Raw genomic sequence first — 25,906 nt, 5'->3', positions numbered from 1 at the left:
CTAAGTCTGTGGTCCACATTGCTTCCAGCCACCATCAAGTTCATACATCTTTCATGAGACTCTGCCCAACTTTGCCATTCAAACTTGATTAAGCTTGAGTATTCAGTTAAATGTTTTTTGATACAATTTTTCAAACTCATCAGTGAAATAGGCCTTCTTGCAAGGAATGAAGTTTGTTTTTCCTTGCTGATATGAATACTTATTTTCATTGGACACACAACAGCTTCTGATAGTTGCACAACAGCTTTATCATTCTCCAATTAACTTAATAATACAGTATATATATTTACCTTTCAGGTATGGTAGATTTAGCCACTTGGAAGTTCCACTACAATATGGTTGACCTCATAGGTAGTGCTGCTATCATGGCCTTCCTTTGTGTACACTAGGAAAATAGGCTTTACTGTATATCCTTGTCCATCTGATTTATGTGGCTTAAAATTTGTGATTCTCGACAGCTCTGCAGAAGAGGCTAGTTTCAGCAGTAGTGGAAGGTAGAGGCATTCTCCTTCCCTTCTTCATCTTCTTCTACGTTGTCCTTCTGAACCTTACCTCCACTGACCACAGCTGTGGGTTTAGAGGAAGAGGGAAGTCTACCCCTCGTTTGAAGGCTTATTATGTTTCTTTCTGCGTGCCTTTCTCCTCAGGGTATGGCAGCAATTCTTGATCGCCATTGGCAATTGATTTCCTGGGCAGGACTGGCACTAAGTGCCATTCCCATAGACTTGAGGTTCGTTTCATCTCATCTCTGTAAGCTTTTGAGCTGGCTTCAAGTCAAAATCTCATGTTCTGTCTCTGAGAGAAGTAGTGCATCGATCATTCATGTGGCTCTTTTGCTCCTTGTTTCCCAGTCCAGTCTATAGACTGGGTTTATGGGTAGCAACAAATTTGGAGTATTTCTCCCTGCTTCTCTGTGGTTTGATGAAAATATTAACAGGTAGTCACTTCAACTCTTCTCACTGCAATCCTTCAGGATTGCAGTGAGAGGGGTTTGCACAGCTCATTTGCATGGACTGCTGGCTTTCATTACCTAACCTCAGGTTAGGTATGCTGATGGTTCAAACTTAGTTTTTTCCTGTGGAGATTCCCAGACATCTTCTCCAGTTGCGAGATTCATCTCACCTTTAATCACTATTCCATATTGGAGAAACTCCATCGGCTCCTTCATGGCGAAAAGGGCAGGGCATGGGAGGTGACCGGCGCTGCCACATCAAATATTCCCACTCACGTTGTATGGTATATGAAGGCAGCATAAGTTATACAACACAAATATAATTGGTTGCTAATCAATTTTTTGCCAATTATTAAGGCCCTCTTAATTTTCTAGCATTTAACAACAATAAAACAACACGTTTATTCTTAAGCGTGACAAAAAAAAATTTCCAGCGCTGCCAGTTTCTCTCTCGTGTTAAGCTGACCTCAGGGCATAAAGATGTCAAACAGCCCGTGCCTCCACAAGGAGGAGCTCAGTCAAAACACTCACTGACTCATTAAGGAGTCTGTAAGCCTTACAAACAACATGGAGCGATGGAAGGGTCCTCGTTCCGCATTAATCTTCATCCACAGGCTCGAAATCGTTCATAGGTTGTTAAGTACTTTTCTAAAGAAAAGGCAAACCGTGGACCCATTCGGATATCAGAAAAAACACTGCAGCAGCGCCTCAAAGCAACAATGATACCGGAGAGAACAATCAGCAGGATTTGCAAAGAAGGCAAAGATCACGGAAGAGAGATGCGGCACAGCAATTTTCCTGGAACGGAGAAGCATCAACCAAGAACCGTGACAGATGTCAAAATCGACAAGGCGTTTCACGTGAGAACTGTTTGATATAATCAAAGACAGCGTTAAAACACAATAGATATTTTCACCGGGTATGGGCATTCATGCAAAGGTATCTTGTATGTTATAACGATAAAAACTGATACAAAAACAAAGAAAAAAAAACAATGAAATATTCGAGTAAATGGCAAAGCTGGAGCTAAGTCTGTAAGAAAAGAAGATATATGAATAGAAAAATGTCATGAATACTCTAACTGGAAAAACGAAAGGACCATATTATGAATAGATGATAAATTAAATAGCTGCGGTAGTCTTGTTGTGTAACCTATGTATACTTATGCTGCGCTCTCTTATCTGTCTACACACAATCCTTTTCAAATGCCAATAGCTCTCTCTCTCTCTCTCTCTCTCTCTCTCTATATATATATATATATATATATATATATATATATATATATATATATATATATATATATATATATATATATATATATATATATATATATATATATTATATATATAGACACATACTGTATATATACACAGTAAATTGACACAAAAACAAGTAAATTAAAAGTGCGGAAGTCCAGTAGCGTGAGATAATCACAAGGAAGGTCCAAAAAGAGATTCAATTAGGCCTATATGAAAAACAGAGACCTGGAAGAATGGAAATATTTCGAAGAATTGTCGAGGCAATAGGGAACACCCAAAAGTATACTGCTCCCAGGAGACATTAACAAACGCCAGGAGGTTAAACCTCTTTGACAGAAGCACCGGATTAAAAGGGAGGTAAATGGGAAGGGTAGGCCTTTAAAAACTCGAGAGAAGTACATTTGGCAACGTAGGGGACAACGCCTAAATCGCCATGAAGGAGCCGATAGGGTATAGTCACTTCAACTCTTCTCACTGCAATCCTTCAGGATTGCAGTGAGAGGGGTTTGCACAGCTCATTTGCATGGACTGCTGGCTTTCATTACCTAACCTCAGGTTAGGTATGCTGATGGTTCAAACTTAGTTTTTTCCTGTGGAGATTCCCAGACATCTTCTCCAGTTGCGAGATTCATCTCACCTTTAATCACTATTCCATATTGGAGAAGGTGGTAAGGAGCAGAGAAGGGGGACTGCAAGGGCAGCTTTCTTTTCCTGCAGCTGCCATTTTAGAGTCCCCAGCATCTCTTATTCTTCTGGTCCATTTCCTTGCCTTATTCTTGGCTCGCAATAGGACCTCACCTTATTAGGGCTGTGTGCTCTGCTGAAGATTGGCACAAGATGTTGAGGGAAAGCGACTTCTCTTTTTGAGGGACTAAAAAGATGGGTATTTTTAAAATACGAATACAGGATATACACATATTGGTCCTCTTGGAAGTACCTCAGCTTTACTCTCTGGGAGGAAGGTCTTCCATTCAAAACTTTAGTTGGTGTCAACTTGCAATCTTTCATGAGAGGCATACTGGATGTATTCAAGTATTGGTTTGTCCTGGTGAACTTGTGGTTATGGCCACAGGACAACCTTCTTTCTTTAGTTTAGTAGTGGTGAACTTCAAGATTTTTATCCCCTTTCCCAACCAGAGTGTGAACATATGGGATTCTTGTATCAGCAAACTCGGAGGTTGCGTGAAGTTCCTGTTGTGTCATGGTTCCCCTTTTGTCCTTGTAGAGGAAGGTTCTGGGGGCAACTTCATCTCCTCTCCCAACTTAATGGTCTCAAGAAGTTGTTTTCAGGGGTTTGAGACTATGACAAGATGACAGAACTGTACATGGGAGTGCCACTACATTCTTTCCCTCAGGGATACTTTCATGGTCGGACACATCCAGTGAGGGTTAGGATGCACACCTTGCCATTGCTCAAAGTGGTGAGTCTCACTTTAAGGTTGAGGTCCAGATACCTTTTGATACAAGTTGTTCGAGACTGTCAGGTTCCGAGCTTACACCAGGCTACCATCAGCATAACAGGTAGCTCTGGGGTTTCTTTCTTCTCCATGCTTGCTTTCGTTTAAGCATGGAAAAAGCCATCTTTCCTGGAAGGCAGCCTCGAACCTTATGTCTTCATTGCCATTTCACTTTTTAATAAGAAATCAGCAGCAGGTTTATTTCTTATTTTCACTGGCAAAATCTAGTACTTCCCATGGGTCCATGCTGAGTAATGTCTTGACCTGCTAGCTCTTGGTTCAAGGTCCTAAGATATATTCTTTTTTGGTTAAACTTTGGATCCAGCCACTCATGATTTGGTATCTCTGGGCATTGAGAGTTTTAGCACTTCACACCTGGATGTTTTCTAGCCTCTTTCCCGACAAGAGGTTTCGCTCTTTGCTCTCCATAGGGATTCTCAGATACTTTCATTCCATGAGTGGCTGTGTACAAGACTAGAATCATCTCCAATTATTGGTGTTGGAGAAGAGGTATCTCTGTAGTCAGAGATTCTGGTCAGCAGGTAGCATCATCTTCCTGCCTACCTTTGCCATGAAAGTTCTGTCTGCCCTAGCTTTTGGAAGGGCTGGTAAGCCTTCAACCAGGGTTTGATTCTAGGAGTAGATCTCTCCTTTCCAAGGGGGATCTTTAATACTCCTGAGAATCTATAAGTCTTTTTCTCTTTGGGATTCAAACCCTGGAGGGTCATGTACCACCGTTAGGAGTTTGACTTGTAGCCTGTACAAGTCTTTTCGAGGATTGTCAAACACAGGTCCAAACCCAGAAACTGTGTTGTTTAGACCTAACATCAGTGTAAGTATAGGCAAGTCATCTGGACTCTCATATGTATGGCACTTGGGAGGATAAGGGTATGTTTGTTCAGAATTGTCTCAGATTTTGTAATGAGATTCAGAACTGTGAGTCATGTCAGTTTGAATCTCTTGTTATCCTTACTGAGGGACTTTTCAGTAGTGACTCATGCGAGATACTACTGTACTAAGTTTAGTTTCAGGAACTTGACACCTAAGGTTTGTATGTCGAAAACTCTTCAGTTAGTATTAACTGGTAAGGAAGGAGTTTTCCAAGTACAGTATGTCATTTCCTGGATCTGTAAGTTGATCCATGAGAGTTGTATCTTCGAGGGTGGAAGGAGAATTGTAGCCCAGACTAGAGCTTATAGTAGTAGGGGCATCACCCTGTCTTTCGCACTCGGTAAGAAACCATCACTTTCAGGAGAGGTTAACAGGTTTGATCACCTGCAGAATATTGCCCATTGACTCTTGATGCACTCTCCTTGGACCAGTGGTGGCTGTTCGATGGGTTGGATAGCGAGCCCAGCTCCCTTTGGGACAGGTAGCACCTCTTCTAGCTATCTGGTTGGCAGGAGACAGGATAGGAGTGACTGGTTCTCCCCCCTCTCTTCTTTTTCCATGGTTCTCCTCCCTCTCTCCTTTTCTTCCTTCCTCTCTGGTAAACACAGGGGCAGTGTGCCATTTTGTGTACAAGCTGGATGGACTTGAGTGCAGGTTAGCATCTGACTGGGCACCAGTCTTTTCACAAACAATAAAGCAAGTTCACTGGTTATATTTACTAGTTTTATTTTTTCCGTTACTTCAGTATGGGTTCTTACAGCTTGATAGAGTAATGGCATAAAAACCCTATACTCAATGGTCCAGAAGTCTAGCAATTGCTACACCCCATATATGCAGTATGCTAAAAGTGTGGTGTCCCTCCTTCTGCACCTAAACAGACCAGAAAGGTAACACCTGAGGTCGGGCAAACCTACCAGTCTGTTCAGAGAGTACCAGGTTCCTCGCACCAGTGGGTAAGTCCCTTATGAAAAGAATGAAGGTTTGTATTTGTGTAGGGACAAATAGCAAATTTTAAAAGTAGAATTATTATTTTTCATAACATACTAAATTAACATGAAGTTCTTTACATGAGCAGCCCACCTCAGCCACCCTTCACTCTGGCACCTGGGCCAAAAGACAAAGTGGATCACAGACTGGAAGGTGGGAGGGGCTTCCCCCACATGTCAGTAAGTTTGAATGGCTGTTCCAGCTAGCATTTGCAAGCTAAATCCTTATGTAAAGAACTTCAGGTTTGTATGGTAAGAAAAATACAAATTACTTTTAAAATATGCTCTTTTTAGACCATTCCTTCCAACAAGTTAACTCTGTTGCCATTTTCACTGATAGCAAAATCAGGTGCTGGCATTGGCTTTGGAGTGGTCCTTCCTGATGTAGAAAGAAGTGATAGATTATCATCTATTTTTACAGCAGAACTGCATGTAGTTTCAGAGCCTTAAAGGAAATTTAAATTTTCAGTTAAAATAGTTTTACTATATTTTGTGACTCGAGAAGTGTTCTTCAATCTTTAAAATCTTTTAACTCTTTACACCCAAGATTTTAGAGATTATGGAATGTCTGTTGTTTGTGAAAAGAAGAGGTAAAGAAGTCAATTTTTCCTGGGTACGTTCTCATGTTGGGGTTCTCGTGAGCAAGTGAGCTAATCACTTACTAAGTCAGCAATCTTGTCCGTCAGAAAATTAAAAATCTTTGGCAGCCCCACTGGGAAAACATTGAAACAAACCAGAAGATGTGAAGTATTACATCATCAGTTTATCTTTGGTCATATCCCTTTATACTAAGGAGACTGGAAACTATGGTAAGAACACTAAGGACTGGACATACAAGACTCACTCATGGGTTCTTAACCCTTATAGACCAGCCTATAATGTATATTCATTAACTAAACCCCATGACAGGCAAACTTTAAGGTCTACCAATTTGAAAAGAAAAAACATCAATGGGAAGACGAAGATATACAAGTGATCATGGCATAAAAATAAACTATCAAAAATTTTTTGCACTGGCCACAGGAAGTTAAAAGTTAATATTTCTGCTAATTTTAGCAAGTTATACATGTTCTTTCTAATATTTTTTTTGTACTTTGCAAAATTATAATTACAGTTCACATAATATAAAAAAATCAAAATTAAAATCAGCTACAATCCCTGCATATATTTATGGACAAAAATATACAAGATATATAATATACTGGGATAGGGAAATGTGTTAACTTTCAGTGAGTTACACGTTCTTTGTAATACAGTCGACCCCCAGTATTCGCAGGGGATGCGTACCACAGCCCCCTGCGAATACTTGACACCCCTCTAAAAATGCTTATAACTGCCTATTTTGGTAGTTCAAACACCAGAATACCCCCCTCAAAAAATGCTTATACCCGAGTATTTTAATAGTTTTATCACAAAAAATGTATTTAGTCACAAAAATATGAAAATACAGTAATTAGTGAATATTTCTCTAAGAAAAATACTGCAAATAGGCAGATTTTCCACAAATAATGTGTATATACGTTCCACAGAAAAATCCACGAATAGGTGAAGTTCACATAATATCCTAAAAAATCAAAACTAAAATCAGCAACAATCCCTGCATATGTTTATGGACAAAAATATACGAGATGTACTGGGGTAGGGAAATGTAGTACCTTTTAATGAGTTACACATATTCTTTCTAATACTTGTTTGTACTTTATTTGAAAAATTACAGTAACAACTCACATAACATCATAAAAGACTAGAACTAAAACCAGCAACAATCCCTGAGTATATTTATGAATAAATATACAGTATATGAAATGTACTGGGATGGAGGGATGTAGTACCTTCCCCCTTGAAATCTCATGAGAGACTATTTCTTCCTCGTATCACTGAGCTGAGGTGTGAATGTTGCTATAAGAGTTGCCATAAGTCATTAATGATACATTAAAGTGATCTGAATGCTTTTTGGCATAATTTTTTCAAATATCATGGTGTGAAATAAGGATTATCATATGATATGCATAGGAAGTTTTCGTGTACAATTGTTGGATATCATATAATATGTCCCATCCCTAGGGGGTTAATGTCAGATGACAATCATCTCTTCTACGACAACTGCACTGTCCCCGTAACTGTGAGACATTTGCTGGCCAAAGGTCCTAGTCCTGGGGATCTGAGATATAGGTTCTCTTGAGGATGTGACAACATGGAGCAAAAACCTGGTTAGTGGATATCCTTCGGAAAGGGTATCTACTACCCTTTGAGTATCAGCCACCCCCTACTTTTGATCCAGTCTAATTCCAGACTTACTTTCCCAGCTCGCAGAAGGATCTCGCCCTTTAATGGGAGATAAATCCAGTGCTTTGGAAAGGCAACAGAAGTCGTGAAGGAACAGTATCTAGGTTTTACAGCCATCTGTGCCTGGTGGATAAGGCGACAGGCAGTTGGAGACTGGTCATCAACCTATCTCCAGTAAACTGGTTTGTTCACCAGACCGGTTCAAGATAGAAACCATTCGCTCAGTGTTAGATTCCATCAGAGAAGGCAGTTTGCTTTCAGTGGACGTGAAGGATGCATATTTTCAAATATCCACCCATCAGTCCTCTTGGAAGTACCTCCGCTTTCCCACGGGGATGGTGTTCCAGTTCAAGGCACTCTGTTTCGGGCTATCTATCAACCATCAAGGGTTCACTGGAGTATTCACTGATTTTTACTTGGGCCCTTTCACATGGGAAATGTCTGCTGAGGTATCTGGATAATTGGTTAGTCCCAGCAAGCTTGTTGCCGCAGTTGCTTTGGAACAGAGATCATCTCCTCGAATTTTGCCATGTTCTCAGTTTGGTGATAAATTTCAAGAAGTCAGATCCCGTGCCCAAGCAGAGGGTAGAGTACCTGGCCATGCTGATAGACACAGCAGCAGTGAGAGTTTTCCCTTCAAACTCACATCAGCAAATTCAGGGAGGTAACGCAGAAGTTCCTGTTTCGAAAGGAAGAACCTGCTCAGCAGTGGCAGGTCATTCCAGGTCACTTGTCATCTTTGGAGAAGCTGGTCCCTCATGGGCTGCTTCACCTCCACTTCCTTCAGCAAGGTTGAAGGAGTTCTGGTCTCAGGTGAGAGACCCTCCTTTCTTTTCTATTCCTCTCTCAGAGGGAGTAAGGAGAGACTTAAGTTGGTGGCTAGACAACTGGAAACACCAAGTAGGAGTGCTACCTGGGATTCCCCTTTGAAATGCTTCAGGCGTTCAGATGCATCTAATGTGGGGTGCAGCGCACACCTTGAGAAATTGTTAGTCAGTTTTGTGGAACTAGAATGACAAGCACCTCCACATCAACATCCTGGAACTGAAGGCTACATTTCTGGCTCTTCAGGAGTTTCAGGATTGAGTGATGGGGAACTCCATGGTGTTGATGAACAGGAACACCACAGTAGTGACATACTTCAACAAGCAAGGACTGGTGTCCATCCAGCTTCACAGGTTGGTGTTGCAGGTGCATGAGTGGGCAGTAGCTCACTTGATAGAGCTGTCTGCTAGGTACATTCTGGGTACTCGGAACGTAGTACCAGACAAGCTCAATCACCAGAGTCAGGTGATAGGGATAGAATGTTCTCTACACCCAGGCATTACAGAGAGGTTTTTTGAGCTTTGGGGAGCTCCGAGTATCGATCTGGTTGCCACCCAACATAACAGGAAACTTCCTGTGTTCTGCTCACTAGTGGTGGACCCATGGGCTGCTATGGAGTACACCTTCCAACACCCATGAGACAATCTAGTAGCTTATGCCTTCCCTCCATTTTGCTTGATTCATCAGGTAATCAACAGGGTGATGAATACCTCGAATCTCAGGTTGACTCTGGGTGTCAGAGCCTTGGAGTCTGTCTGTAGCCCGCCCTCTGGACTGCTCTGGGTCCGTTGGTCTTCTCCACAGACAGGGAACAATGGCGTGTCTTGGAATCAAGGTCTGTGCCCTATGCCACCTCTCTCAACCATCTCTCCGGTTTGGGTTCAACGCATTCTCTGGATGAGTAGTTTGGCACTCACGTTCCCTGGCTCATGTGTTGTCTGTTTTGGGGAGAGTGATAGTGATGTGTGTGAGCTGGTGGAGTTATTTAGCAATACAAACATATTACGTTTGCCTCAGTACTGTAGTTCTGAGCCACACGTCAGTTCTTCTGTTATCATTTGCTCACCCGGTATCATCGTTCGAGTGGACGATAACCCTCCCCCTCTTACTCAGTTTTCCCCTGGTTCACCTCATATTCGTCACCTTGTGACAATTATTCCTTCTCGTAATAGCAGCTATTCCTCTTCCGCCGCTTACTTATAAGAGTGAGTTAGCCTGGTGATAGAACAGCTCTCGCTTCTCGGTAATCACCTCAAGCATTGTGCAGACGGCACTGACTGTCGTCATGGTTACATGGTGAGTCATGCAAGATCCCTTTACCTTCCCCACCCATGCAGATGGACACCAACTTTTGTCACAGTTACATGGTGACGCCATGCTAGAATCCTCTATCTTCCCCACCCAGATATTCCCCCTCGAGTAGGATGCCTTGACAAGGTGAGGGGCTAAGGGACCCTACACTTTGGGCCCGGGTCCTGACGAAGCATCCTACGTAGTTTTTGGTTTAAATGGCGTGGACATTTCCACATTCGCAAAATTTTACTGCTTAGGTAAGTCTGAGAATGGATAGTTTTTTGGAAGGGGTTCGCATTCAAAGCTAATTGTGGGAGTTGTGGTGGTTGAGTCGCCACCCAATATGGTTTGGACCTAAGAGACAGTGATGGGATTTTTCCCATTGCTATCTTGAGGGTGGAACCATCTCCGGGAACCAGCCCATCAGAATCCAGGGGGAGCTGGTTTTTGGAGTGGGGAGTCGATCCCCATTAGTGGAGGCAGAACTTCCAGCCTGTGGATTGGCTTATACCTGGGCCACTGCAAGGGTATTGGTGCTGTCCCGAAAGGGTGGGTATGGGGTGGACTGTTGGAAGTCAACTCTCACTTGTGCCATTGGTGGAGAATGCGAATACCTGACTGATCCACGATACTTTCTTGATATAACCAGGCAGTTTTGGGTGGATGGATGAGCCGGTTTATGTGTGGTGGTCTGATGTATGCATGATTGACATCTTTGGGTCTCTTCTTGGGCTTTGGCAGTGTGGTGGGGTGGGGAAGCTGGGCAGTTGAAGCTGCCTGGTTTTCCCTTTTTGATGTGCTGTCGGGGTCTGTGCAGGGGTTCTTGGGTGTCCGGTGTGCACTTTTTGGACTTTGCATGCGGACTGGCTTAAATTTATGGATTTGGCTATTAGTTTCCCCTCCCCTGGATCCTACAACTTACCGGCACTGGCAACAATGACTTCTGGCATGAACTTGGATACAAGCTTAGCTGTCAGACAGAACCAAACACTGAGACACCAGGTTGTTAGTAAATCTTGTGGATTTGATTCAAATAATAGTCCTCTATTGCACTAATGTGGGCTTGTCATTAGATTATTAATGTTTATATATTGTAGTGAAATAATTTGGCATTGGAAAGAATTAAATTAATTCTAGAAAAAGATAAGCATTCATTTTCTGCTTTTGTTAAATTTTCCTCTTCCTTGGAAGTTAGTGAGGCACAACAGACTCCATGGCCACTTTTTAAATGACTCAGTTCTCAGCACGAAAGTGTTTTCAGAAAAAAACTTAAATGATGAGCCATTTGATTTTATTCTTAAGACTGAAGAACATGGACCAGCCCCATGTACCAGAGCTCTTAATCCCCCTTTATGGCATGTTGCTATCTACAAGGAGGGAGGGAAAACTTAATAAAAGCCACTGAATGTATTGAGAGCAAGGTTGGTTCTATTCCCATTGGAAATTTAAAACACTGTGGAAAGAACCTTCTCATAAAAGCTGGCAATGAGACTCAAGCAATTTTCCTATTTAATTTTAAACCTCTTGAAAGTGGTAATATTGAATGTATTTCATCTCACAGATTCTTTAACACACTGAAAGGGGTAGTTTACTCAAAAGACTTGCATGTTTTTAAAGAGGAGGAGATTCTCCATCGATGTCATCCTTGTGTATCTCATGTAAAAAAACTGGGAGGGGATGCAGCTATCCTTTTAACGTTCTCCAATTACCTACCTGATACCATCATTGTTGGCCATGAGAGGATGCTGGTTAAAAATATAAAAGAAATCCCAGTGTCACAAATGCTTTGAATATGGCCACATTCAAAACTTGTGATAACAATAAAAGATGTTCCGTGTGCTCTGCAGAGCACGATGATTTTGATGAGTGCGAAGCAGCCCGATACTGTTTTCTATGTGAGGGTGACCACACTCCAAATTCTAGGAGTTGCCCCAGATATAGATTTGAACAAGTAGTGTTGGCAGTGGCTGATAATGAACATACCAGCATTAGTGAAGCCAAGCGCATGGTAATGGGGGCAAACAAAAGTGCCAACTCTACTTATGCTTCTGTAATAAAACTTATGAAAAATTCCAGCAATGTAAGGCCACCAATAACTGCATCTGATAGTAGATATCGCAAACCCGCTATTCCTCGGACTGTGAATAATAATTAAAATCTCCAAACTGGTCAGAAACTTTTGTCAGCAAGTGCTTTGGAGTCCAATACCAAAAATTGTACTTCCAAAAGCACAGAAAATATATCTTCCAAAGTCGATACAAATGCCACCTCAGTAGCTGCCAATCCACCTCCAAAATCAACTAATAATTCAGGAAGATGTTTTAAAAATACTTCAAACAAAAATAAGCTAAAGGAGCAATTCCAGTTAGAGAGAGCTAGTTCAGAGCCATCAATCGTCACAGCCACAAACAAAAATAATAACAGAGCTACAATTACAACTACCAAGAAGCGCACAAGAAATACTTCCTCAAATAATGATAGCTTTGCAATAAAAACTTCAAATGGGTTCAGTGTTTTGGAAGATGATCTCTCCTCCTAGAAAGGTGGTTCCAAAAGTAGATTCAGAACAAAAACATCTGAGTTCAATTCAGTCTTGCTGCCCCAAGACAAATAAGATTAGTGATGCACAGAATCACAGTAGAAATTCTGAACATCAAGACCATAATAAAAAATTTTAAGGTCAACCAAAGACCCTGAACTCCAGTTCAGATGGAAAGGGATTAAGAAAATTTCTTTTAAAGGAGAATTTCCCACTCCACCCTAGGAACAGTACTTTCCCTCCAAGGAGTGGGAAGTAGCACATTTTACCACCCTAGCATTCATGCTCGATATCCTTCAGTGGAACTGTAAAGGTCTCAGATCCCGTACAGAAGACCTTAAAGTTTTAATGCATGAATTCAATCCAGGGATTATATGCCTGCAGGAAACAATGTTAGGCAACTCTCCTTATAATCCTGGACTAAATTATTCACTATTTAAATCATATCCCCCAGTTGGTGATCATGCCCATGGAGTTGCTGCAATTATTATTAATAAATCTCTACAGCACTCCACAAAACAACTCTACAAGCTGTTGCTATTTCAGTCATTTTGAAAAAGAGGGTAACAATCTGCTCCTTATACCTTCCACCAGACCTTGCTTTTAACATTGGAGATATTCAGTCCTTAATTAACCAACTTCCAGCTCCTTTACTTCTCCTAGGTGATTTTAATGCCCACAACCCCCTTTGGGGAAGTTGGTTGTTATACAGTAAAGGGAAATTAATCGAAGACTTTATTGACAGGAATGATGTTACCCTATATAATGATGGGTCAGTGACTTTCCACAACATTCATGATACTGTCATCATTTCTCTGCACTAGACCTTAGTATTTCTTCAACAAGTATCCACCTTGATTTTAATTGGTCTGTTAATGAAGACTTAAATGGAAGTGATCACTGCGTGATCCATTTGAAATATGCTCTAAATGCTCCATCTGAAGGTTTACCTAAGTGGAAGGTAGAGGATACAGACTGGGATAAATTCAGTAGAGTGCCAATCTAGATAGGGAGTTTAGTCCTTTCATTTCTCATCTAGATGCCTAAGATTACTTTATTTAATCTACTTTGAAAGAGTGCTGAAGACTCGATTCCCAAAAACAAAGGCAAACCTCGCCAGACCTGCAGTTCCTGGTGGAATAAGGCGTGGTATTCAGAGGAAAGTGACTAGGAAGTGCTACAGACGTTACAAAACGTGGTTCCCCTCAGTCTAAATTAATCTACAAACATGCTTTAGCCAAGCAGCGTGCGCTTTATAAGAAAGCCGAGAATGTTGGCTTTACTATATTAATGGAATAAACTCAGACCCCACTAAAGTGGTGTGGTGCAAAATAAAGGAAACTAGTGGAAAATTTGTTCGTCACCCATTACCCTCATTAAAATAAATGACACTCTAATCACAGAGCCCACTGAAGTTGCCTATGAACTAGGAAAACACTTTTCTAGTTTCCAGCTAACAATTATTCTCAGAATTTCAAGAATTAGGAATTCTGAAATGACTCTGAGAAATTTGATTAGGAAAATCTGAACCATACAACTACAAATTTTCCCTAAGAGAATTTCGTGAGACACTTTCTCCCCCAAGTGAATCCACAGCTCCCAGGTGAGGGGATACAATCGTATAGTCTTACACACACCTCCCAGATGAAGCCAAAAAATATTTAGTCAAGATCATAAACAAAATATAGGAAACAGAATTTTACCCAAAGGACTGGAAAATATCCATAATTGTTCTCTTAAAAAGCCTAATAAAGATGCTTCCCAAGCCACCAGCTATAGACCAATAACTCTTACCAGCTGTGTGTAGCTGATGGAGAAAATGATAAATACCAGACTAGTTTGGCACCTGGAAACCAAAGGATTAATATCACCATTTCAATTTGCTTTCAGGAAAAACAGCTCCACCCATGATCCCTTGCTGAGGCTGACCAACCAAATCCAGCAAGGACTCCCCAAACAGTGTCATACCATTGGCATATTTCTTGACTTAGAGAAAGCATATGACACTACCTGTAGAATTGGCATCATAGAACAATTGCACAAGATGGGCATATGTGGAAGAATGATCAGGTTTATATACAGTATTCCTTTTTAACAGAAAGACTTTTTAAGGTGAGAGTGGGAAACTCCCTCTCCCAGCCTTTTATGCAGGAGGAAGGCATTCCTAAGGAAGCATTTTAAGTGTAACACTCTTTTCAGTGGCAATAAATAGTGTGGTAAAAAAAATCTCGCCCCTGTTAAATGCTCGCTTTGTGTCGATGACCTTGCAATATACTGCACAAGATATGATTCCTTGTCTGTATGTAAACATTTGCAAAGGTCTATTAATGCTATTACTAAGTGGGCTGATGAGAGTGGTTTTAAATTCTCCTCTTCCAAAACAGTTGCAGTAAGATTGACCTGGCGCCGGTGTTGGGAAGAGGTTTCCACACTAAGTCTGAGAGGGTCTATCATTCCCTATAAAAATGGAGTAAAATTTCTGGGGATGACTATAGACCATAAATTAACATGGGCCAGCCACATAAATGCCCTAAAGATGAATGTTAAACAGTCTTTGAATATTTTAAAGGTTGTTTCTAGATTTAATTGGGGGCCTGATAAGAAATCCCTTCTGAGGCTATATGATTCTCTGTCGATCTAAGCTAGACTATGACTGTCAAATTTAAATTCCTCAGCTTGTAAAACCAAGCTAAAGGAACTGGATGTTGTATACAACAGAGGTTGAGAATATGTTCAGGGGCTTTTAGAACTTCCCCTGTTGAAAGTATATACATTGATACAGACCATTTTCCCCTTGATCTAAGAAGGCAAGAGCTAGGGTTGCGATATGTGGCTAGAATGAAGTTTTCCCAAAAATCCCTCCTTTCAAGTAATAAAGGAAACAGACTCTTGAAGTTTTTTTGTACAAGAGCTTCTAAACCATTCCAAATTCAACTGAATGAGGATGTTAGGAATAATTATCTTAAATCCCAGAAAGTTCTGGAAGCAGAATATCCTGTAAATCCTCCATGGCTTATTCAGAAGCATTGGTATGTAAAGTGTTTAACAAAAACGACAAGCTGAAGAAGATATTGGGGGAAAATTCTTGAAACCGCGACGTTATGCTAATTTTACAAAAGATCTATACAGATGGATCAAAAGTCAGATAGTGGTGTTAGTTGCGCTGTTATCTTGGTGATACAGCATACACAGCTAAATTACCTGACTCTGCATCATATATACTGCAAATTAACAGCCGTAGTCTCTGCCATAGATTTAGTTTTTCAAAGTAGTGACTCTAATTTTTTGTCTACTCTCAGACTCTAGAAGCACTTTAGAAGCTATTAAATTTAATAGCTTTCATTCATTAATTCAGAAAGTTCAGGAGCAGCTTTTTCGTATCTGTTATCAGCGTAAATCAGTCTCTTTCTGTTGGGTCCCTTCTCACGTGGGGATTTGCAGAAACAAGATGGCAGACAGGGAAGCGAAAGCTGCTAGTATTTTACCACAAATTTCTTTCAGAAAAGTGCCTCATACAGACCTAAAAGGTCCTATTAGATCTTATGTTGTAAGTAAATGGCAAGACAGGTGGACTTCTCCTCTTGCCAATAATAAAAAATATAGAAATATTAGAGATAGTATACTGCCATGGTCTTCGTCATCCAGCTTGACAGACAAACAGAGGTTATTTTAACCAGATTAAGGATTGGGCACACTCGTTTAACCCATCAGTTTATTTTAGAAGGAAGCAGCCCTCCAGAGTGTGCTTACTGTGACTGAGACACTAACATTGGAGCACATTCTGGTGTTCTGCCCCAGAATATTTAACCAAAGAGGAAGATATGTTCCAGAGGTAAATCCCTCTCTCTGATATTTTGGAGATAAACAGATATTTCTGCTATCATCTCTTTTTTAAAGTGTATACAAACTTTTAATTATATTTAATTTTTTCCCAATACTGTATATTTATTACATATCAGAATTTTAATGACATTAAATTTTTTATTATGTATATATCACATCATTAAACTTCATATCTTTATTTATTGGTCACATCACTTCATTTTATTTATTAATAATTTCCTTCACCAATTCATAAATTCATTTACCATAACATAATTTATTTTCTCTTCATTACGGCGCTGAATGGCCTTCTTGGCCCCAGTGCCTGGGCTTTTGCCCTAAATATCATGCATCCATCCACCCAGATATCCAGCATCCATGCACTCTGTCCGGTTCTTACTACCCGCATTCCATGATGTCAGTACTGACATTCTGTGGTATGTCACTTCTGTATTTTTCACCTCACCAGCAATCTGTAGATTGCCATTCCCTCCATCTCAGTTCCTCCGTTTAGACGTTGAGGGTTTCAACTGTGATTTGGTTGTTTCTCGTTTAGTATTTAAGTGGTGCATAGCTCGCATTGTTCTGTTTTCACTTCCTCTTGCTGAAGGTGAATCCGTTAACTGGCGGTCTTTAGATCTCTACCTCGGCTCCTGTTAAAACAAGTAAGAAGTTAACACTGATTATGGTAAGGTAGAACCTTCGGGAATTGGATGAACATTCGAAAGAGAAAGCTAGGAAACTGTTTAGTGTTAAATAGCTCTGCACCTAACACGAGCAGAGTATAGTACTCGCAACTGTGTTTGTAGAGTGAGCTCTTAGGAACCAGTCAACCTAGGCGATGTGCCAGCATGTTTCTGGCTTAATCTAAATAACAGAGATGATCTCAGAAGTGTACATATCCTTTAATGCTAGTTCTCAGATGGTACTGCATCTGTTTCCAGTTTTTGAAGCTGCTTAAAGCTAGGTTAGGACTTACATACAATATAAGCTTTTTCACCTTCTCTGTTCAACTTGCAAGTTTCAAGTTCTTGGACAAAGGAAGCAAAGAGTCCTCTAATAGGTAAGGTGCTTAGGCCTAATTGTGAGTCAGAAGTACCTTTGAATTCAGTATTTCGTTCATAGCACTATAGCTTGATCACTGCAAGAAAAATACATATGTGATTATATTATATATATATGTATATACAATACCTATGTGCATATATACTGTATGTGTAATGTTTATGCATGCATATGTAGATAAGTATGTATATATGTACCTGTACATATGTAAATACATATAAGAGATAATGATGATGGCAATACAGTACTGTAGTTATAAATATTAGCCCTAAAGAGACAGTTTCGTGATGATGTGTCAGAGTTGTAACCTCTCCCTGATGGACCTTCTTCCGATGCTAATGGGAGGGATGCCATATGCCTTTTACAACTAAGTTGTAAAGTAACAGAAACAGTTGTGTACAAATCATAGATAAAGTAGCACTGCTCAGCCATTAGTAGCTGTTGTTGACAGTGTCCCATCATTGTCTCCCTAACTGCTAAGTGTTTAAGGCCATCACCTAAGATGTCTCGGATCAGGAGATTAGAAAATTCTTAGCGCTACCTTTGAAGTCTTCCCTCTAGGGTCTTGCCCCTACAGCCTTTTTTGCATGTAAGTTCCATGTAGAATTTCCCAAACCACTCTCGAGTTTTACTTCAGTAGTGATCTGGCCCACATTCTAAGTGAAAAAATTACATGTATCCATAACTGATGTTTTGAACTTCCAGTTCAAGTAGGCTGTGTGGCTCCTCAGAAGGCTGGTTGCAGAGTTTCAGAAGTGTCTGGCAAAGCATCAGGAAGAACCTTTGGTAGTGATGGTTCTCAGGAAAGGATACTTCGTACCTCTTGTTATATTTTTACCCCAATCAACTTCTGATATCCTTCTCCCCACATTCTTCACACAGAGAAGTTCAGAGTTCAGAGGGGTAGATTAGACAGTTGTTATGCAACGAGGCCATCGAGCCATAGGCATTTCTAGTCTCAACCAGTTTATTCATGTTACTCCTTTGTGATGAGTAATGCAGTGTGGTCCTGGCTGCCTTTCGAAGGCAAAGGATGTTTTCTGTCAACATGTAGGACACGTACCTCCACTTCCTGGTACACCTTCAGTCAAAGGAAAGTATTCTCCTGTGTGTTGGAGTTTTTAGTAGGATGGATTCATCTGCATGGTGTCATAGTACTTCTCACATTTTTTGGACAGCTGGTTTGTTCTCACCAATTTGTTTCTGATGATCTTGAGGGTGAAGAATTATGTTTTATGTCTAACCTCAGAGCTGGGCATTTTGTTCAATATTGACTAATCTATGGTTTTCCAATCCAGTCAGTTGTTTATCTGGAGATGAAGATTAGCCTTCTTTTTCAGGGTTTTTCCAACAGAGAGACAGATAGACAATTTTCTACCTCTTGATGTCTCAGAGGCAGATTGGGGGCCATTCTGGGAAACATTTGATGTCAGAGTTGGAAGGTAAGCAACCTACAGCTTTTGGTAGTTCTGAATGGTCTTACGCAAGCAGGACATCTAGTCAGAGACAATACGATCGCAGTCTTTTCCGACAATTCAACTTCTTGATTCTTACTTAGGACAACAAGAGATGTGCTAGGGAAAAACATTACTATTGAAGATCAACTCAGCTGAAAGGGCAAGGTATTTTGTCAGATAGTCTCCTCTTCCTCTGGTTTGCCAGTTGTGGAACCTCTGGGGAGACCCAAACACCAGTCTGTTCACAACTACCCAAAACACTACTCTCCCAGTTTACTGCCCTCCATGCCAGGATCCTCAGGCATAGGCATATATACCTTCCTTCAGAATGGTCGAATCGAGACCTTTATGCATTTCCTCTGTTTTCTGTTTTGAGGAAATACTTAGCAACTTACGAGCTTTGCAGAATACAAGGATGATTTTGATATCTCATTGGTGGCCCCAAAGGGAATGGTTCCCCTAGCTTCCTTTCCTGGTGGTAGATGTTCCTCGTCTTCTTCCACTCAGGAAAGATCTTTTCAGACAGTCTTATTTGAGAAGATTCCATCAAACCTCCACATGCTTCATCTGAACGTGAGGGTTGTCATTGTGTTATGAGCTAAGGGCATTTCTAGCAATCCTTAAGTCTAGAAGGACCTCCACTGTTCGTCTTGTGTACCAATAACAGTGGTCAGTTTATTGATCTTGGTGTTTGTCCAATGATATCCAGCACCAGTCTACTAGATAGCCAGTCTTGCCAGTATCTCAGGTACACAAAGCAGTTTTCTGTCACAGCAATCAAAGGATACCGCTTTACATTGCATTTAGTTCTGCATCATGCTGACTGGAATATCGCTCATGATGTAAAGTTTGAAGAAGTTTTCTGTTTTTTGTGCTGGAAATTTCAATCTTCCTATCATGGTTTACAATGAAATGTAGACGTGGTCCGCCAGATTGGAACATAATCTCAGTTTGAGCCTTTTGATAAGGCATCACTTAAAAACTTTGAAGACACCTATCTTTTAGCTCTTGCTGTGGCAAAGTATGTTAGTGAGCTTCAAGCCCTTTCTTGTATGTGGACTTTGTTCTAGTGGCAACCTCACTCTTTTCTCATTGCTTAGAAGAAACGATATAGAAGTGGAAGCCCTTCTCAGATTTGTGACAGTGCCTAATTTAAATGCTTTGGTAGGCAATGCTGAAGTGGCTGTCTTATGTCCATTTAGAACTCTTTAAGTGTCTATATTAGTGAGCTTCAAGCCTTTTCATGTATGTAGGCTTTGTTCTAGTGGTAACCTCTCTCTTTTCTTTCATTGTAGAAAAGATTAAGTCAAAAGCCCTTCCCAGATTTGTGATAGTGTAATTTAATTGCTTTTGGTAGGCAAGGAAAAGTAGCTGTCTTATATCCAGTTAGAACTCTTAAGTGTTTACCTTTAAGAGGAGGAGTTAAGTATTTATCTGTGGTGTTAGGAGACCAAACACTCCTATGTCCAATAACGCTTAAGTCAGTGCATACAGAGTTGATTCCTGAGCTTTTATCATTTTTTTTTTAAATAATCTTCATGGCTTACAGTACTGTTTCCTTTAAAACCTTTCGCTAGAAAAAAAAAGTTTACCTTAGTTTTACCAGACCACTGAGCTGATTAACAGCTCTCCTAGGGCTGGCCCGAAGGATTAGACTTATTTTACGTTGTCATGCAACTCAAGGGAGATGTAACTGTTGTTGACTCATATTATTTGAAAAATGTTCAGATTTAGAATGAAGTATAAAGTCCTATAGTTGCAGTGTGGACACCTTCTCCTGAACCAAATATGATGCAGTAATCTTGCTGTCAATCTTATCGTTAGTTGTTAGGAAATCCTGCTATTGAAATTTGGGAGCATGAAGGTACACATTGGTGTATAAGAGTGGTAGTCAGCTAACTTTAACAGTAGGTAAGATTCATTCCAAATACTTAATGGTACTTTTCATGATAAAATTAACTTACCTACTGTTAAAGCGGAAACCCACCCAGCCTCCCCATGTTAGTGGGTGGTCATGAAGAATTCTGACAAGAACGTAAACATTCCAGCACCACCTGGTGGGAAACAGGTGATTACAGAGACAGTCCTAGCAGGTTAGCCAAGCAATATTTTTTGTTTTTTGTATGCCAGTCGCTCCTAATGGCACAAAGATATAAGCTAACTTTAACGTAGGTAAGTATCTATATGTTTAATTTTATCATGAAAATTATCATACAGTATTATAATCTGAATTTCATTTCCCAATCTTGGGTTGGTATGTCATTTCTTAAACACTACTTTTTTGTAACTTTTCTGTTTACATGTACTGTACCTAGTCATTATTTGTTCTAAACTTATTAGAAGTTTAGTCATACAAATGATGGGACATTTTTTAACTTGTCTGCTTGCAAAAAACAGTAGCACAATTACTACAGAGGTGCAGTGAAAACACTGTATTGGTCATCTTTTACTTTCAATTGGAGGTACCATATATCACCTGTTCGTGTTTCTAGACATACAGGGGTTCTCTGAAGGATTTTTATTAAATAGAGGTAAACTAGGAGCAAGATAAAATCAGCAAAGTCAGTTAGCCAGTTGAGTGGCCAATGGGGTGCCAAAAGAAGCGGATGAAAAGCAAAAGTAATACAGCGGGGTCCAAAAGAATGCTGGAAGGACCCTATTGTATCATCTATAGCACACCATACAAGGGATATCACAGATGATTCTATCGTATGGGAGTGCACTTGCAGTAAAATCATATGTGAAACATTGGATTGTATGTTATGAAATTGTTTGTGTTTGATTTTAATGCCAATAACATTTAGGAAATGGCAATCAGGACCTTTCGTGCTTCATACTAACAGATTTTAATTATCTACAGGTTGATAAAACTGGGCTGGAAGAGTATAAACAGAGGTACTATGCAGGAAAGTTGAAGGAAATGGAAGCAGAGAAGAAAGCTGAACAAAGGCACGAGCTCGAGGCAAACGCTGGCTCCCACTAAATAATACTTCAAAATTATGAAAACCAGAAGAAAGGGAGATTGATTTTGTGGTATAAACATTAATACTGTGAGTAAGTACTTCTTAGTGGAAAATTATCATAGTGACGGCAGTACAATGGGTTGCATCAAGTACATGTCTCTGTTATCTGCTCTAGTGCTATTTTTTGCTGAACACAAGAAAATATGTTGTAGGTTAATGAAATGTGAATGTAAATTTTATGTAGCTGGGATATTAAAACTATATATGTATCAAGTGAAGCTTCCTAAATGTTTTATATACCCAAAATACCTTCACCTACCAAAAGATTTCTTTTTCAGGACGTGTATACGAGTAATCAAACAGCACTTGGGAATTTTAGCATGCTCATGCTAGACAAAGAATTTCCAGGTAAATAAGATGTATTGGTTTATTTGGGATCTTTTCCTTGTTTCTTTGCTTTTATTTTTTTTAACTGTGTTTTACTGAGTATTGTTGACTTCAGTTGACCATTTTTCTTATTACCTTTTTTGCAGTAAATTAAATGGAGAGCTGTAGAGCATCCGTAAATAGGGATGGTAAATAGTGATCTTATGGAGATTTCTTTTTTGTCAACCAGCTGGTGATCCCTGCAGTAACTGAAAGCAAATGGCTCTCTTAGAGGACCATGAAGGTCAGTATTCATTGCAGATATTTGGTATCTTCTTTACGTGTGACCCAGTCCTTTATTTCTGATGAAGAGGGAGCCAAGGTCAGTATTCATTGCAGATATTCGGTATCTTCTTTAAGCTTGACTCAGTCCTTTATTTCTGGTGAAGAGGGAGCCAAGCTTGGCCACTTTAACATTTCAAAAATGTTAGTGAACAGCCCTTCCTAGCATATGAGAGTCCTTCCTCTTAAAGAGATAAAGGATGTTGGCTGTACAAAGAGACAGTTCTAAATGTAAATTTCCTTACTGGAGGCTGCGTACAGACAGTCATTTCATGACTCTCTGTTGCCTAAGTTTCACTGTATACATATTTTTCACTAAGCACTTTATATAAATTTATAGATAATTTTTAATTTGTGTTCCACATAGGCATTCAAGTTTCTTGAACCCTATTATATTATATAAATATATCTCAAGGCACTATATGTATACATTACAGTCTGAGAAATCACCAGACTTTTCAGTGATATATTAAATGGTGCATATAATAAAAGATATTGGTGGCAAAACTTTACAAGTTCAAGAAAACTCACTGTATTAAGCCTCCTGAAAATATATACAGCACTAAGCATCACTGCAGCTTTTATAGACTGCATATGAGATTTTGAAGATAATTAAATTTAAGTTTTCAATACTTTCATTATAAAGCTCCTCTTTGGATTGGGTGGATTATTTCTTTAGTATTTTAGCTTTATGAGAGCACTGAGCTTCCTTTCTAGACTTACAGCACTTACCTAAGATTTGTTAGAGTTCAAAATTAGAGTAAAGTAAAATTACAAAAGTTGGACTGTCAAGTAGGAAGAGACCAAAGAGAATTGATGAAAAGTAAAAGGCTGAAAGCAGTGCTGCTGGTTACATAGGGATGCTATAAAGGACCTTCACCACCTACAGTGTGCCATGCAGGGAAATCTGCGAGTGATACCCCAATGGGAGTTGAATGGCCTGCGCTTTACTATTATTTAAATTTTAAAAAAGTTATTCCTTGCAATATTCATGCATCATTGCAAAGAAACCATTGTCAACAGGTAGGCTAATTCCATTCTACTGTAGTACATTATGTGCACAACTTTTCTAGTAAGAACACTTCACACTATTAACAGTTGTACTGTATGTGCAATAATAATACTTTCTAGATGATTTTTGACTGCTAATGTATACTATACAGTAATCCTTTTCCACATCTTGAACTTGGGACTAGTTTTTTGGGTCTCCATTAAACAACTTTAAGGACTTGATTATGTACAGTTCTTAGCTGAAGAGAAATGTCATTCTTATATCTTTTGTATATATGCAGAAAGGAATGTAGCAAGATTTTTAACAAATGTAGCCTTTGTACTCATACAGCAAACCACCCAATATAAATTTCATCCTCCATCTTTTAACCGCTATATAGAGGAATTTTATTGATGTAGTGGTACTAAGGGTATTAGAGGATTCCTTGGAGCAGACCTCTCAGAGTTCTGCTGCCTCCATGGCTAAAGCATCTACTTTTTCATTCCCAGAAATTTTAGAGTGACCAAAAACAAAGCACAACTTTTATCTGAAATTTCATAGATTGGCCCTCACAAATCAGATCTTTGATATCAACAGCCAGTATAGAACAATGAACTTCAGATCCAAGTGCTTTCAGTAAACCCTTGAAACATGAATTTTGTTTAATTTCTCAGTTTTCCATTTCTATTAACTCTCTTCTAATGCACCCTTGATTCCATAGATGTCAGGAGATGTAGCATTCACAGAGTATGAAGGAAAGAAATCAGTAACCAGCAGTCTTTCATGCTTTAGTAGCTGAGTCAGAAACGAGATGCAACTTTGTTAGTGACATATCTGGGTGTTTTTCAGTTAACCAACCAGTTCAGATGCAGCTTTACTGAACATTCCTGTTCAATAGCGAGTTTTGCTGCCTCATAGTTAGACTAAGATTGATGTTTGTTTTTTTGGCCTTCACAGTAGCTCCTGTAATTAAATCCCTTTTGCTACTTCAGGCCTAGAAAAGTGAGCTAAAACCTAAGCTCAAAAGAGTAGGTGAGTACAAGTAGACTTCTCTAAATATGGCAACTGAAGAGGCATGAAGTCAGTTGCACTTATGAGGTAATGTGGGTGCAGTGTTCATGTAAAAATGATTGAGGTGAAGTCATTTTAAGGAAACCTAATTTTCAGCATTTTTGTGATTTGAGAACCGATATATGGCAGATTTCTCAGGGATCTGGTGCCTGAAAAAGAGAATGGTTAGACACACTTGTAGTTGTGATGGGTATTTCACTAATTGTTTTGTCACAACCCCATTAATCATACAGTTTCAAACATGAATCCTCAGAGGAAAGGTACGATGTCTGCTGCACAAACGTCAGCTGTGTTATGTTTGCATACCCAGTTTACTTCTTTTTTTTTGTGAACCTTGAGCGTCTTGATTTTCTTATCCTCAAAACAGTTCGTTAATCCCTAGGATTCTTCTTTCCAGTGTAACTGAAATTTGTAACTCCCAGGATTGTCTCCAAATGTTTCTCGGTTCTGCAATTTTATCATTAATTTATTGCATTATCACTCTTTCTTCACTCCTTTTCTGTAATGGTTTTGCAAGTATTAAATTATATTTCTGAGTTTGGAAAGTCTGTTTTGGTCTGTACTGCAGTACAGAAGTAATGTAACAAACACTGTTTTGTAGATTCATATTTTCTTATTTTTTTAATTTATCTGTTGAGGTTTTCATTTACCATTATTCATTTTTTATATTGTATTGTCAAGTTGGTTTGTAACTTCTGTCAACCCATGAATTCGTGAAAGCTAAGGTTGCCTAGCTATCCTGTGATATTTGCTTCCCTTGACTGTATGACATTTTCCTTGGTAACTTGGGAAGAAGTTTTCTCCTGTGTCAGGATGACAGTGACATTGCCTCCTCTTCCATACATTTGGAGATGAAATGGAATTTTAAATGTTGTGTTTTTAAGTTTATAAAGGGAGTTGGCTTCTTCTACAGTGCGTCACCGACTTCTAGCGGATTCGATCTTACGGCGCTTTTTCAGCTCCATTAACAGCATTTTACAGTGCCATAACTTGATGTTTTATCAAGTTAAAGCACCGTAAGAGCCGTTGATGGCACTAACAGCAAGAATAGGCATTAAGTTAATGGCGATCAAGTTACAGCGCCAATAACGGCGAAACACTAACTTACAGCGGAAATCATCTTACAGGCGGTACTAGAATGAATGAATTAGTTGTTGAAACCTTGATTCAAGGTAAACAAGGTATTTGAACAAGAGGAGGAAGGGTAAAGAGCATTCACTGTTGTTGGGAGGAAATAGTACTCCCCTTCTGACACCTCTGAATCAACTTCCTCCTCCTCTAGATGAGTTTTCCTTCATACTTGTTTAAGATGCACACACAGCCTGTGATGGGTTCCTTCAG

General features: G+C 39.6%; 1 protein-coding gene across 1 annotated transcript in view; it reads left to right on the top strand.

Moving 5' to 3' along the window:
• Positions 1–22,073, top strand: part of LOC136851305 (uncharacterized) — a 387,719-nt gene extending 365,646 nt beyond the window's left edge. Inside the window, exon 4 of the mRNA XM_067125303.1 lies at positions 21,693–22,073. Within this exon, the coding sequence (XP_066981404.1) occupies positions 21,693–21,815 (123 nt within the window). The 3' untranslated portion in view covers positions 21,816–22,073. The remainder of the gene's footprint in view (positions 1–21,692) is intronic.
• Positions 22,074–25,906: the final 3,833 nt, after the last annotated feature.

Source organism: Macrobrachium rosenbergii, chromosome 23, assembly GCF_040412425.1.
Source record: "Macrobrachium rosenbergii isolate ZJJX-2024 chromosome 23, ASM4041242v1, whole genome shotgun sequence".
Classification (NCBI taxonomy): domain Eukaryota; kingdom Metazoa; phylum Arthropoda; class Malacostraca; order Decapoda; family Palaemonidae; genus Macrobrachium; species Macrobrachium rosenbergii.
This window is presented reverse-complemented; position numbering and strand designations above follow the sequence as displayed.